The 13,147-nt window shown below is 43.0% G+C and overlaps 1 protein-coding gene across 5 annotated transcripts in view; it reads right to left on the reverse strand.

Annotated features, from left to right (window-relative positions):
• Nucleotides 1-252: 252 nt before the first annotated feature.
• sema4ba (sema domain, immunoglobulin domain (Ig), transmembrane domain (TM) and short cytoplasmic domain, (semaphorin) 4Ba) overlaps nucleotides 253-13,147 on the reverse strand; it is a 469,915-nt gene continuing 457,020 nt past the window's right edge. For all 5 annotated transcript variants that reach the window (XM_087981180.1, XM_087981181.1, XM_087981183.1 and 2 more), the window contains 3 exons: nucleotides 12,371-12,528; nucleotides 7,253-7,347; nucleotides 253-5,361 (listed from right to left, as the gene is read on the reverse strand). In XM_087981180.1, coding sequence (XP_087837306.1) covers nucleotides 4,559-5,361; nucleotides 7,253-7,347; nucleotides 12,371-12,528 — 1,056 coding nt within the window. In that variant the 3' untranslated portion in view covers nucleotides 253-4,558. The remainder of the gene's footprint in view (nucleotides 5,362-7,252; nucleotides 7,348-12,370; nucleotides 12,529-13,147) is intronic.

Genomic DNA, 13,147 nt, shown 5'->3' on the forward strand with positions numbered 1-13,147 from the left:
GTTCTATTGCAAGGGTGGGCAAAATAGGCAGTTGTTGCCTGGCCACCCATTTTACATCCTGCCCAAATTTCCTTTCTGCTGTACAACTAGCCCCCACTATATGTAATACACGCTGTCCAGAGCTAAACACCTCCCTCAATTCTATCTTCAGTCTCTCGTCATTTCAAAGCCATAGGGCCATAACTGCATACCTTTACATGCAGTATTGAGAGTGTTAGTTAAAAGATCAAACACGCAAAATGCATTCACAAATCGCAGTACCAAAATACATTTGTTTTATTGTGTTTTATTACAAAAAAAAGGAAATAAAGTGCCTTTTTAATAACACCATACAGTTACAAGATTAACATACAAAACACTAACAGGCACATTTGTTGCTTTGTGTAAGGCTTGGCAGTCTCTGGTACCATTTTTAATGAGTTTATTTGAATGCAGATTACAAAAAGTGTAGACTGTCATTTGTATCATATACTTTTCAAGGACAGACTTCGCCCTTTCCCTATGTTTTTATATTTTCATTGAGTGCACAATAGGCGGATTCATTCTGACAGATCCAACCATACAACTATTCAATGCTTAAGCATTGACCTAAACCTCTCGGTCCTCACCCTTAAATCTCTTAATAAAAAAAGGACACAGATCAGTGATAATGTTTTTTTCCCCTCGTTTAACAACTTGAATGTAACCAGTATAAACCACATGCTTCCAGGTCTCTGAACCCGTACAAGTCAGTCACATTATTATTCTGAATAATAAGTAACTTTGGTATTTCATAAAACATGCCTATGATAAATTCTTTAGACATTGCATTTATCTGGTCTTACAATGTCTTCAGGACATCTCAAAGGACTTTACAATTAAAAAGATTACTTTGAAGTTCTTATGTAGATCGAAATTGATACTGTAGCTAAATGTTGATGTCTACATGGTTGGAGTGTCTTGGAACATCATCTAGTGCTCAGATGGACTTTAAGCTTCCAAACCGAGCTATCTTGCTCTGACCTTATCCCCAACAATCCCAGATTCCTATATTCCACTTTAAACCAGAACTAACACTTACCATTATTACAGCCACACTAAAACACACAATGTTAAAAACATCATTCATTTAAAAACATGCTATTACAGACTCCACAAGTATAAAGTACAATCATATTTTTATCCAACATTTAAAAACATTTTAAAATACACTTTGCGTTTGGTTGTTGCTTTCTGCAATCATTTGATTGTAAAAACACACACATAAAATGAGAGACTTCAGGAGACAATTAGATTACTTTCCCCCCCCATCATAAATATTTAAGACTGCCAAGCCTACATCTAACTTAAGACTATCAAGCGTATTTATAACAGTGTAAAATGAAGTTTAAGACCATTTTCTCCTGAAATTATTACATTTCTAGATCAATTCATTTAAAAAAGGCAAAGAAACATTAGCAACAAAACAAGTAACAGCTTAAGGATTCCACCTACAGGGGGAAAACATCACATTTTACACAAAATACACAAAATACAGTCAATACAATATTTACAAGATGTGTGCAAAAAGCCTAAGAATGTAAATGGCAATGTGCAGTCACTAGTACCCGACAGAAAGATTTTATACATAGTGCATAGGAATTCAGGTAACAACTATTACCAGTCGGAGATTTGTGGTTTGTGCTAACTGTATAAGACCATTGTACTTTAGACAATTATTACAAGTATTCCTTAGTAAAATTGTGTTTAGATGTGCCAACATAAAATCTTATTTTAATCTGCAGAAGGTAACATGAGTTTTTATATTTCTTTCAGAAAAAGCATTTACTATAAAACAAATGATAACATAGACTTTTGCATGCACATTGATTAAAAATGATACATTTGGGCCTAAGAAGAACAGATTTAATTGCCATTGCAGCTCGTTGTCACAGATGTATCGTTATTTGTCTGATAAAACTTCAATGTTTCTACTATTTCTATTGTGAATAATTGCTTGTGAGGAAATGCCACTGCCTTTAAACTAACAGCTCCTCAACCCTGTTGACAATAACATCACAGTTCTAACACACAAGACAAATTGCTTTTGGAACTGGGGTGGTTGCAGAGCCATTAATTGAGGTTGCACTAAAACCTTCAAATTAAGTTTAGCTGTGGAAAGCTAGGTGGGTAGATAGGGGAAAAAAGGAGCGCAAAGCTTTCCTGATGTGGTTGACTGGATTAGGTTGGGAGCAGGCTTGTAAGGGGGATAAACAGCAGTATGGACCTGCTAACCAACAGGCTCACTGCATTGCATGGCTTCCTCTTTCATTAAAGTTCCTTTACTATAAGTTCCCTTTCGACTGACCAAGCTTTTCAGATTGTTTTTCAACTAACAATGTACACACAATATAAGACGATTTAAAATGCTATGTTTCAGAATGTAGCAGCTCCTTTACAATACGGGGTTTCTGCTGAGAAATTACTACTACAGCCTGGTTTCACAGCTTAAAAATGTACCTCTGGTGGAAAAAAAAAGTCAGCACAATTCCCATCAATCTTAACTATTTGGCAAAAATCTGTTTTCTTTCTCCTTGGGTGTATTTTCATACCATCTTTTAGCACAGCTTGCAGTAGTAGTTCTGTTGTTACCTATACCTACACAACCTCACTTTAAACAGAAACTGAGAGAACATTTGCCTTAAACAATCTGTCATATTAGTGAGAAACTAGAAACAAAATTGTGGATCTAAATGTAATGTCTGAAAAATAAATGTCAACTGGAGACAGACATATGATATGTAGGAGAAAGTGAGGGCTGCAGATGCTGGAAACCAGAGTTGAAAAAGGGCTTCCTGAAGAAGGGCTTATGCCCGAAACGTCGATTCTCCTGCTCCTCGGATGCTGCCTGGCCTGCTGTGTTTTTCCAGCATCATATTTTTCAACGTACCTTCTTCATAAAACTTAATTCACAGAACCCTACTGTACATGTGCACACATTTCCAAGAACATAAGTTGGACCCTAAAAACTGCTCTAGCAATGTTGCTAGGTGTTTACAGATTTTTACCATGTATCTAAAGTAAGTCTAATGTTTAAGAGTGCCATTTAGTTAGCCAAACTAATTTGTCTTAAAGTCCACATTTCTAACAAATGACTTATCCAATTACTTGAACTTTTCTTTCAGTGAATACTGTTGAGTATGTGGACTTGTCCTTAAAAGATAATATCAAGAAATTGTGATTTTATCCAAAGGCAGAGCCTTAACCAATGAAAAACCAGGGTCCTAACAAAGTATTTTAGGATCAGGTCAACACATATACTTCACCAGGGTTTTATATTTAACTGGTGTCACGTAAAATTATCAATGCATCTTAATTAGGCTCTTCCTGTCTTTGAAAATAATTGATTTTTATACTGACTGTTAACAGAAGAGATACAGGGCTCACTATGCACACTTTCTGATTGCAAACTCAATAGTGACTGTTTATTTTATCAGGTCTTTGACCATCTCGAACTCTTCTCCTACATTGCACCTCAGTGAAATGCTTTGGGACATTTTAAAAAAAAATACAAACTGGTTAGTTGTAATTGTGGAACATTCCCAATGTATGCTGCCCTATCTCTGTCAGTGTTTCGCCTGTTCAAACTGCTATTTGAACATCACAAACAAACTATGGGCAGATATTCTAAACACTGGAGCTTAAGTCTCCAAATATCCATTGACCAAAGTTGTTATTAACTACATAAGGAACAACCAACTACACTATGACTAATGTCCGTTATAATTATTTGCTTTATCAATTCAACACAAAAAAAGTCATTTGATCAAGAACAATTTGTTAAATTTTCAAGTGTTTCCTTTTAAACAACAGGGTTGTGTTTTGTCACATCTTCCCCTCTTCTGAAAGATTTATTACAACCATTACATTATTGGAGAAATGTTTTATCTTTCTGTACATTACGTGTGTCTACTTTAAGGTAGCTTTCTGCAGAAAGACATCAGGTTTGTACATTTCACATGGAAGGGAAGGGTTTTCGACAGATTTTCTGTACTCTCAAGGTCACCGTGGGACACACAGTATGAAACAGCCACTACAGATATTTAGCGACTGCTGTTAAAGTAATAATGCTTTATGCAATGTTTGCTACATATATAATCAGCCCATAGTAAGACTGCTTAGCAACAACCCCATTCACAAAACCTTACTGAGTTTTTCATCCGCCTTCGTCTTGTGATTATCTTTTCCCCCTGCCACCATGTCGCTCCCCTGGCCCCCCTACAAAAAGAAATGAATATCAACATCATGAACCATGAGCCTTAAATTGCAAACAGATTGGGAAAAGATGCAGCCAATAAGTCATGCGCTGTTCCATGCTGCTTGACTGATGGTCACAGACACACAGGTTTACTATAAGCTCAGTTTCCACACCAATAACCATCCATGCACGTGGTTTACATATGGAAGAGATAGTCTACATGGCACAGAATAACAATTTTAGTCTTGTAAGCTGCCAAGCTTTATGTTTGTCAATTGTGTGTGCCCAGTCCCATATAGGAAGGCTACAGTTGGTGCTATAGTCCAAACTCACTCTGCCATCTCACACTACAGAGTCTTTGATTTCAGATCCAATCCTCACCCTTGGTTGGGGGCAATGAGCAGAAATCTCCACGTATAAGTTCTTTTGGTTCATTTGGTTGTTCGGTGATTCGGGGTACCCAGAGTCCTTGTCACTGACAGCATTTTCCAACACAGGGGTACTGCAGATATGGTTATCATTCAGACTCTGGTAGCCTTTGTGATGCTCGGAAGCTACCACTTGCACTGGGTTCCCATTCAAAGGCAGGCTTTCGTGTGGAATCTCAATCTTCCTTTGCTTCTTTTGCTGTATGTTCGAGCATTCGCCGTCCTTAATCAGCGACTTCATTTTGTCTCTGTTCCTGTACAAAAAGACCAGGGACGAGACCGCAAGTGTTAACCCAAAGACCACGCTCACTACAACAAACTCTGTCCAGTAGGTCTTGCCACTGGTGAGCTGAGGGAACCGGCTCTCACTGCTGAGCGGATTGATAATGATCCCTTTCTCTTGTGGTCCCAGACCATCATTCAATCCCTGGATGGACTTCCTTGACGCATGCAAGGTCGTGGCCTCAGGAGAACCATCCAATCGTATGCAGTAGTTTGCGACCAGCAGCCAAAAATCCTCCTCTATGGCCCAGCATTCGTAGACCCCCAGAGGTTCCGCTGTAGCAATGATCCCACCATCGGGAAGCACCATGAAACTGTCATCGACAGCCGCCCCATTGTGAGTCCACGTCCTGGTGGCCAAGTTTGACTGCACTTTGCACGACAACACCCTGAAACTGTTGGGTCTCACAGTGACCGTCTCACAGGAAGTGGTACCTGCTTGTCAGAGACAGAAGTCGTCAATACTGTGTCTCACAATGCACACTTCAAAGACAAACACCTACAGAAACGCAATGTCAGCACATCCCACCTTCGCAGAGAAAGCTGAGACACAGGAATTACAAATAATATGTTTTTCCTTACACATTGACTGTAACCACACAGCAGCTGTAGTTCCTCGTGCAGGATCTACTGATTGGGAAAGGTTCTATAGAAATGCATTTCTTACCTTTTACACTAAGATAATGGGTAACACAGCGTTAAGTATCCATTCAAGCAGTGTTTGGCTTACTTTGATTACAATCAATTTTCTTGATTTCAAATAGATTTGTTCTATTTACAAATGAATGATTATCTATTTAACAAGATATGAACAGCGCATCGATTTGTTATTAACCAAAAAACATACAGGTCAACATCCTGGAGCCAGACAGCCTTATTACATTTCTTGCAGCAAATTCCAACCCATTCATTTCCATTGCTCCAGACACTTATGGCACAGTGGTAATGTCCTTCTGGGCAAGGAGGTCTGGGTCCAAGTGCTCTGGAAGTGTATCATAGCATGCCCAAACAAGTTGATTAAAATAACCCGTAGTAAAATAAATGTGTGGGAAGTGAATCTGGCAGAACACATTTCGGGAACTGAGTCACAGAGTTTACAACCTGAATGCTGGGTGCAGAGCCGTTGGTTACATGAAACTAAGGAACTATAAGGAAAAACAAAATGGGCTGGGGCTCTTTTATCAGAAGTCTCAACATGATTTATTAGAAAACTGTAAAACTACAAAGGGATTTAATGTGGCAGATTTCGGCTTGCTTCCACACTGTAGGGATTCTATGATTCTTCTATGATTCCATGTGACGTAGTTTGCTGATGAAAAGCAACCTGTTTTAAGACCACTTTATCGCAATAATCCATCCCGAGGCCCTTCGCAACGTGAACCCCCAACACACACGAAGGGTTGATGGGACGCATGAACAAATGCTTCGACAGAAAGTTGGGTTACGAGAGGCACCTTAATGGAGAACATTGATGGACTGAGAGGTTCACAGAGGGAGTTCTAGAACTTCAGGAAGCTGAGGGCCTGCTAGTCAGTGGCTAATTGGAGGTGAACGCTGGAGCCACGAACTGTCACCTAAAGCCAATAGAAACATGAAGGGACTCTGCTTATGCTGTTGCTAACACTGTCTGCAACATTGTGTGTTTTCCACAAATTCCCTGTTTCTTTAGCACTTAGTCGGGTTTAGGACTTTAGTTGGAGATGTGTGGAGACTGGATAACCCTGGAAGAGTGTTGCTTGAGGGAGGGAAGACCACATCCTCAGCAATATTCCAAAGAGTGCTGCTTGGACTGGACATTACAGGCCCCCACGACTGACCTATTTAACAGCCACCTTCGGGCCTCACTCTGGTTCTCTGCTATTCCACATGGAGCATGGCAAGGTGGAGGCCAGGTTGGCTATCCCAGTTATTTCATGATTTTGCTGCGTTCTACCAGCCAGGCCTATCCTGCGTTTGGCAGTCCTCACTTTCTCCAAAGCAGAATGACCAGGAGCTCGCTAGGGGAGGACCCCCTCCCAGAGGTAGTGAATGGTGGGACTGAAGTTGCATAACAATACAATTCAGGCAATCCCTGAGTAAAATCGCTGCGGGGCGGTCAAGTTTCAGATACTCAGGCTCTTGACCAGCTTGCTGGCTGTGGGAAGGAGAGATTGTCGGGGTGTAAGTTCCAGCTCCACGTTATTCAAAATGGTTTCTCTCCAACGTGCTAACCTACATTGAGCGCAAAATAAACAGCTGTACTCCAAACATTCTAAAAAAGGGCATAATTTAAACAATAACTTATTTTCCAGTGAACATTTCTCCTGGATGTGTAGGAATTACTTACGAGATGGTTGTAAAGCCCTGGGACCTAATGAGGAGCTGTCATGTTGCTGACACTGCTGCTCTGGTCGACCTCTCTCAATGTCCTGCTTCCAATGGCTGCAAATTAAACATTTGGCATGAGAGTCAGTATAAGGTCAGTGTGCTAATATCTCAATCACTCTGGGATTGCTGCTTCCAATTTTGAATGGCACTATTTCCCCAATTCTACTTGGGGCCGATTGGAACCACTGTAAACATCGGAAGCCTTGGAAAATCTTTCCAAACCTGGGCGTTGACATATGCACGGAGACTAAAAATGAACCATTTTGAAATGTCACCTGCATTTGGGAAAACAGTTTGGTGCAATTTAAGCTCCTACATCACCTTTGTAATGCACCTCTAACTCCCACAGCATGGAAACAGACTCTTTGTTCCAATTCATCCATGCTGACCAGATATTCTAAATTAATCCATTTGCCAGCATTTGGCCCATATCACTCTCAAACTTTCCTGATGCCTTTTAAATGTTGTAAACGTACCAGCCTCCACCACTTCCTCTGGCAGCTCATTCCATACACGCACTTCCCTCTGTGTGAAAAAGTTGCCCCTCAGGTTCTTTCTAAATCTTTCCCCTCTCACCTTAAACCTGTGCCCACTAGTTTGGGACTCCCCTACCTTGGGGGAAATACCTTGACTATTCACCCTTTCTATGTGATTTGTTAAACCTCTGTAAGGTCACCCTCTAAATCTCTGACACTCCAGGGAAAATAGCCTCAGCCTATCCCTATAGCTCAAACCCAACCCACCACTTAGTTGGTCAACCAGGTTCTAGGAGAAAGTGAGGTCTGCAGACGCTGGAGATCAAAGTTGAAACTTTATTGCTGGAACAGCACAGCAGGTCAGGCAGCATCTAGGGAACAGAAGATTCGACGTTTCGGGCACATGCCCTTCTTCAGGAATCATGCCCTCCTGAAGAAGGGCATGTGCCCGAAACGTCGAATCTTCTGTTCCCTAGATGCTGCCTGACCTGCTGTGCTGTTCCAGCAATAAAGTTTCAACCAGGTTCTAGTAAGTACCATGCGTTTGTGGAGTGAAAGATTGAGGCTGACTACTAATGCACACTGTGGATGAAAAGGGGAGTTGTCTCGACATCATTATATGTAACAATGTGTTCTTGTATTTGTTCATGGGATACGGGCATCACTGGCCAAGCCCGTATTTATTGCCCAGAGAAGGTAATGACAGCAGATCTCCTAACCTGAAGCGCAACTGTGAACCAGATGGGTTTTTAACAACCACTGGCAGTATTTACATATTCACTATTAGGCTTGCTTTTTAGTTCCAGATTTTAACTGAACTCGTATTGCACCGTGTATCAAGGTGGGATTCGAAACCTTGTCGCAGACCATTAATATGAGGGTTGGGATTGCTCGTCCAATAACGTTTCCATAACACCACCACTGCCTATCATGTGTGATTGTTGTGACTGGGAAAATGGGGATTTTCTATATGGTGGGTTGACTTAGACACTGTGATTTAGGCTAATGACAGGCTGAATATGGCCAGCAGACAGAGTGGTTGTGATACTGTAGACAGCACAGATCAGTTGGGCTAACTAATTTCCCATTGAAGAGAATGGACTACTCATCAGACAGACAGCATAATGACCACACAATCCCTCTGCAATACTTCAACATCGTGCCTCCACTGTACTACTTAGCACTGGGGGCTTACTAGGAAACAAAACGATGCCTCAATTCCTTCACAAAAAGCAAACCAATTTACGTGGAATGCCTATTAGTATTTCATCTGTTACAAATGTTGACACCTGACAAATGGCCTCAAGTTGTGGTTCATTGGGTCATGTTGGCTATGAGTCTGAAGGTACACATTAACGTCTCACTCCAGAGACTGGAGTACTAAAACCTCAGGCTGATATCCCAATGCATTACCGAGGGAATGCTGCAATCTTTGAAATGCAGTCTTCCAGATGTGATGCTTAACTGGTGTGAGAGCGACTCTCCATCAGCTAGATACAAACAATCCCTTGGAATTACTTTGATAAAATCGGGGAGGGCGGTGTATGCGAGGTGGAGGGGTTTTCCCGGGTCAATATCTGTCGCTTGATCAATATCCGTGAAAAGAAGTTAACTGTCTTTATTATGTCACTTGTGTGTGAGGTTGCCGTGTGCAAATTCATAAGCATTTTACTGGCTATAACTGATGGGAGATGGTCTTGAGGATAGGAAAGTTGCTACAAAAATGCAAGATTTTTAAATTAAATTCACTGATATGCTGTTTTCTATATTTTAAAAAAATAGCAGTGCTTGCACAAAAAAATCTATTGTGCTCTTGCTGAGGCACAGCTTTGTCTGTTAAATTGCTGTTTAATTAAATGGAGATGGAGGTCAATCAGAGACTAACTGCTGTGTGGTGCTGAGTGTTGACAGATGGGAAGGTTACTGCACGTGTGATGTTGTGGGTCAGAAAGTGTAATTGCTTTGGGCAGTAAGGGGCTACTCACCCCATCTCCAAAATCACTGGGATATTTTCCATTGTTATGCAAATTAGATTAGATTACAGTGTGGAAACAGGCCCTTCGGCCCAACAAGTCCACACCGACCCGCCGAAGCGCAACCCACCTATATCCCTACATTTACCCCTTACCTAACACTACAGGCAATTTAGCATGGCCAATTCACCTGACCTGCACATTTTTGGACTGTGGGAGGAAACCCACGCAGACACGGGGAGAATGTGCAAACTCCACACAGTCAGTCGCCTGAGGAGGGAATTGAACCCGGGTCTCTGGCGCTGTGAGGCAGCAGTGCTAACCACTATGCCACCATGCCGCCCACAAATTGCTTTGCACATTGCAAGTAAGGAAAGAATCACAGACTCCCTACAGTGTGGAAGCAGGCCATTTGGCCCATTGAGTCCACACCGACCCACCAGAGAGTATCCCACCCAGACCCACCCCTCTATCCTCTCCCGGTAACCCTGCATTTCCAATGGCTAATCCACCTACCCTGCACATCTTTGAACTGTGGGAGGAAACTGGAGTACCTGTAGAACCTCAAACAGAACCAGAGAAAATGTGCAAACTCCACACAGACAGTCGCCCAAAGGTGTGAATTGAACCTGGATCCCTGGTGCTGTGAGGCAGCAGTGCTAACCACTAAATCACTAGGCAACCCCTAATTAGGTTTCGTTCTCTGTTTTACTCAATAAGTATGTAAATGGGTGAGACTGATATTCACAGATATGACAGAGAAAGGTAAGATGGCCAGTGTCTATATACTTCTGAGCAACTTTGATGACTTCTACACACAACAAAATCAGCAACTTTTCTACTAAACTGTAAATGTCAAAATATACATCCTTAAAGAGACTTTACCGAGCATAGTGGAAATCTGTAATTGAAAACAAGAAATGATGGCAATACTTTGTAAGTCTAGTAGCAATGGAGGCAAAAGAAACAGAGTTAACTGCTGGATTGAGATGCCCCCTACCCCACAGCTACTGGATTCGTTCAGTGATAAAAACAATAGCAGTTACCCATCCTCCCTCAGCCCCCACTGACTCCCACTTGTGAGAAGACAGAAGTAAGTTGGTTTGCCACTGAAATCTTTTGGGCCTCTGTTGTCAGTCAGAAGGCCTGGGTCTCATAACATCTGGCAGGTAAAAGCTGATAAAGTCTGGATCCATCCTTTACAGCACTGTTTGTGAGCTGAGAGACAGAGAGGTACAGATACTCTCATCCCCACAACCAAACATGTAAAACTCCTCAAGCCTCAAAAATCTCTCCTTGACTGATAACCCCAGTGGAGAAAGTGAGGTCTGCAGATGCTGGAGATCAAAGTTGAAACTTTATTGCTGGAACAGCACAGCAGGTCAGGCAGCATCCAGGGAACAGGAGATTCGACGTTTCGGGCACAGGCCCTTCTTCAGGAATGAGCAGAGAGTGTTCAGCAGGAGAAGATAAAAGGTAGGGAGGAGGGACTTGGAGGAGGGGCGTTGGAAATGTGATAGGTGGAAAGAGGTCAAGGTGAGGGTGATAGGTCGGAGTAGAATGGAGGCGGAGAGGTCAAGAAGAAGACTGCAGGTCAGGAAGGCGGTGCCGGGCTGGAGGGATTCGGCTGAGACAAGGTGGGGGGAGGGGGGATGAAGAAACTGGTGAAGTCCAAGTTCATCCCCTGTGGTTGGAGGGTTCCCAGTCGGAAGATAAGACGCTCCTCCTCCGACCGTCGGGTTGTTGTGGTTTGGCGGTGGATGAGTCCAATGACCTGCATATCCTCGGTGGAGTGGGAGGGGGAGTTGAAATGCTGTGCTACAGGGTGGTTGGGTTGGTTCGTCCGGGTGGCCCAGAGGTGCGCTCTGAATCGCTCCGCAAGTAGGCGGCCTGTCTCCCCAATATAGAGGAGGCCACACCGGCTGCAGCGGATGCAGTAGATGATGTGGGTGGAGGTGCAGGTGAATCTGTGGCGGATATGGAAGTTTCCTTTGGGGCCTTGGAGAGAAGTGAGGGGGGAGGTGTGGGCGCAAGTGTTGCACCTCCTGCGGTTGCAAGGGAAGGTGCCGGGAGTGGAGGTTGGGTCGGTGGGGGGTGTGGATCTGACAAGGGAGTCGCGGAGGGAGTGGTCTCTACGGAAAGCTGATAGGGGAGGGGAGGGAAATATATCCTTGGTGCTGGGGTCTGTTTGGAGGTGGCGGAAGTGACGGCGGATGATGCGCTGTACATGGAGATTGGTGGGGTGGTAGGTGAGGACCAGTGGGGTTCTGTCCTGGTGGCGGTTGGAGGGGCGGGGCTCAAGGGCGGAGGAGCGGGAAGTGGAGGAGATGATAACCCCAGTGTCAACATCAGGGACACACCATCTCTATCTACACCTCCTCACTGACAGTAAAGCAATCAGCCATCCACTGACCCCCAGATGCAATCATTGATCCGTATATTTCCAATCCTTTCTCCTGTGATCTCTTCCTAACTGCCCAGTGATAACTCAGTTTGGAGCTTTCCAGAATATCCCCACTCTGTTCTGAAACACAGTCACGGTAAATAATGAGGTCTTTCACTTGCCGAATCTTCACTAGAGATTTCTGTTTAACGAGTGAGCAGTGCTTTCATATGAAAACTACTTACAGTTCTAGTTGCAACCCTCGCATATCTCTGCACATGTTCCCGTCCCAGGCACAGTAAGGGTCTCTGGCCAGGACACACTCTCCGCAGCTTAGATAAATGTTGCAGTTTGAGACAGGTAGCTGAACCACTCCAGAGTATGATGATGCATACAACATGCCCTGTGGACAGAAGACAAAATGCTTTGCTTCAATCCAACACAGACTGATTAGCACCGCTCATGAATATATGGTTATTAATATTGTAGAATAACTTACAAATCAGAACCACACAGCACTTAAACAAAACCTTCAGTCCAACCAGTCTATACCAACCATGTTCCCAAACTAGTCCCACCTGCCTACACTTGGCCCATATCCCTCCAAACCTTTCCTATTCACGAACTCACCCAAATGTCTTTTAAACATTGGAACTCTACCTGCATCCTCCACATCCTCTAGCAGTTTATTTCACACACGAACCACTCTCTGTGTAAAAAAAGTTGCCCCTCATGTCCTTTTTAAATCTTGTTTCTCTCACCTTAAAAATATGCCCCCGAGTTTTGAACTCCCTCACCCAAGGGAATACATTCACCTTATCTATGCTCCTCATGATTTTATAAACGTCAATAAGGTCACCCCCCACCGAACCTCCTACACGCCAGTGAAAGCTGTCCTAGCCTTTCCATCCTACTTTTACATCTCAAACCCTCATTCCCAGCAATATCCTGACAAATCTTTTCTAATCCCTCTCCAGTTTAATGATATCCTTCCTATAACAGGTCAACCAGAATGGAAATGC

This window comes from Chiloscyllium plagiosum, unplaced genomic scaffold, assembly GCF_037043375.1.
Source record: "Chiloscyllium plagiosum isolate Xiang-an unplaced genomic scaffold, Cpla_swu_hap1 HiC_scaffold_39, whole genome shotgun sequence".
In the NCBI taxonomy this organism is placed as follows: domain Eukaryota; kingdom Metazoa; phylum Chordata; class Chondrichthyes; order Orectolobiformes; family Hemiscylliidae; genus Chiloscyllium; species Chiloscyllium plagiosum.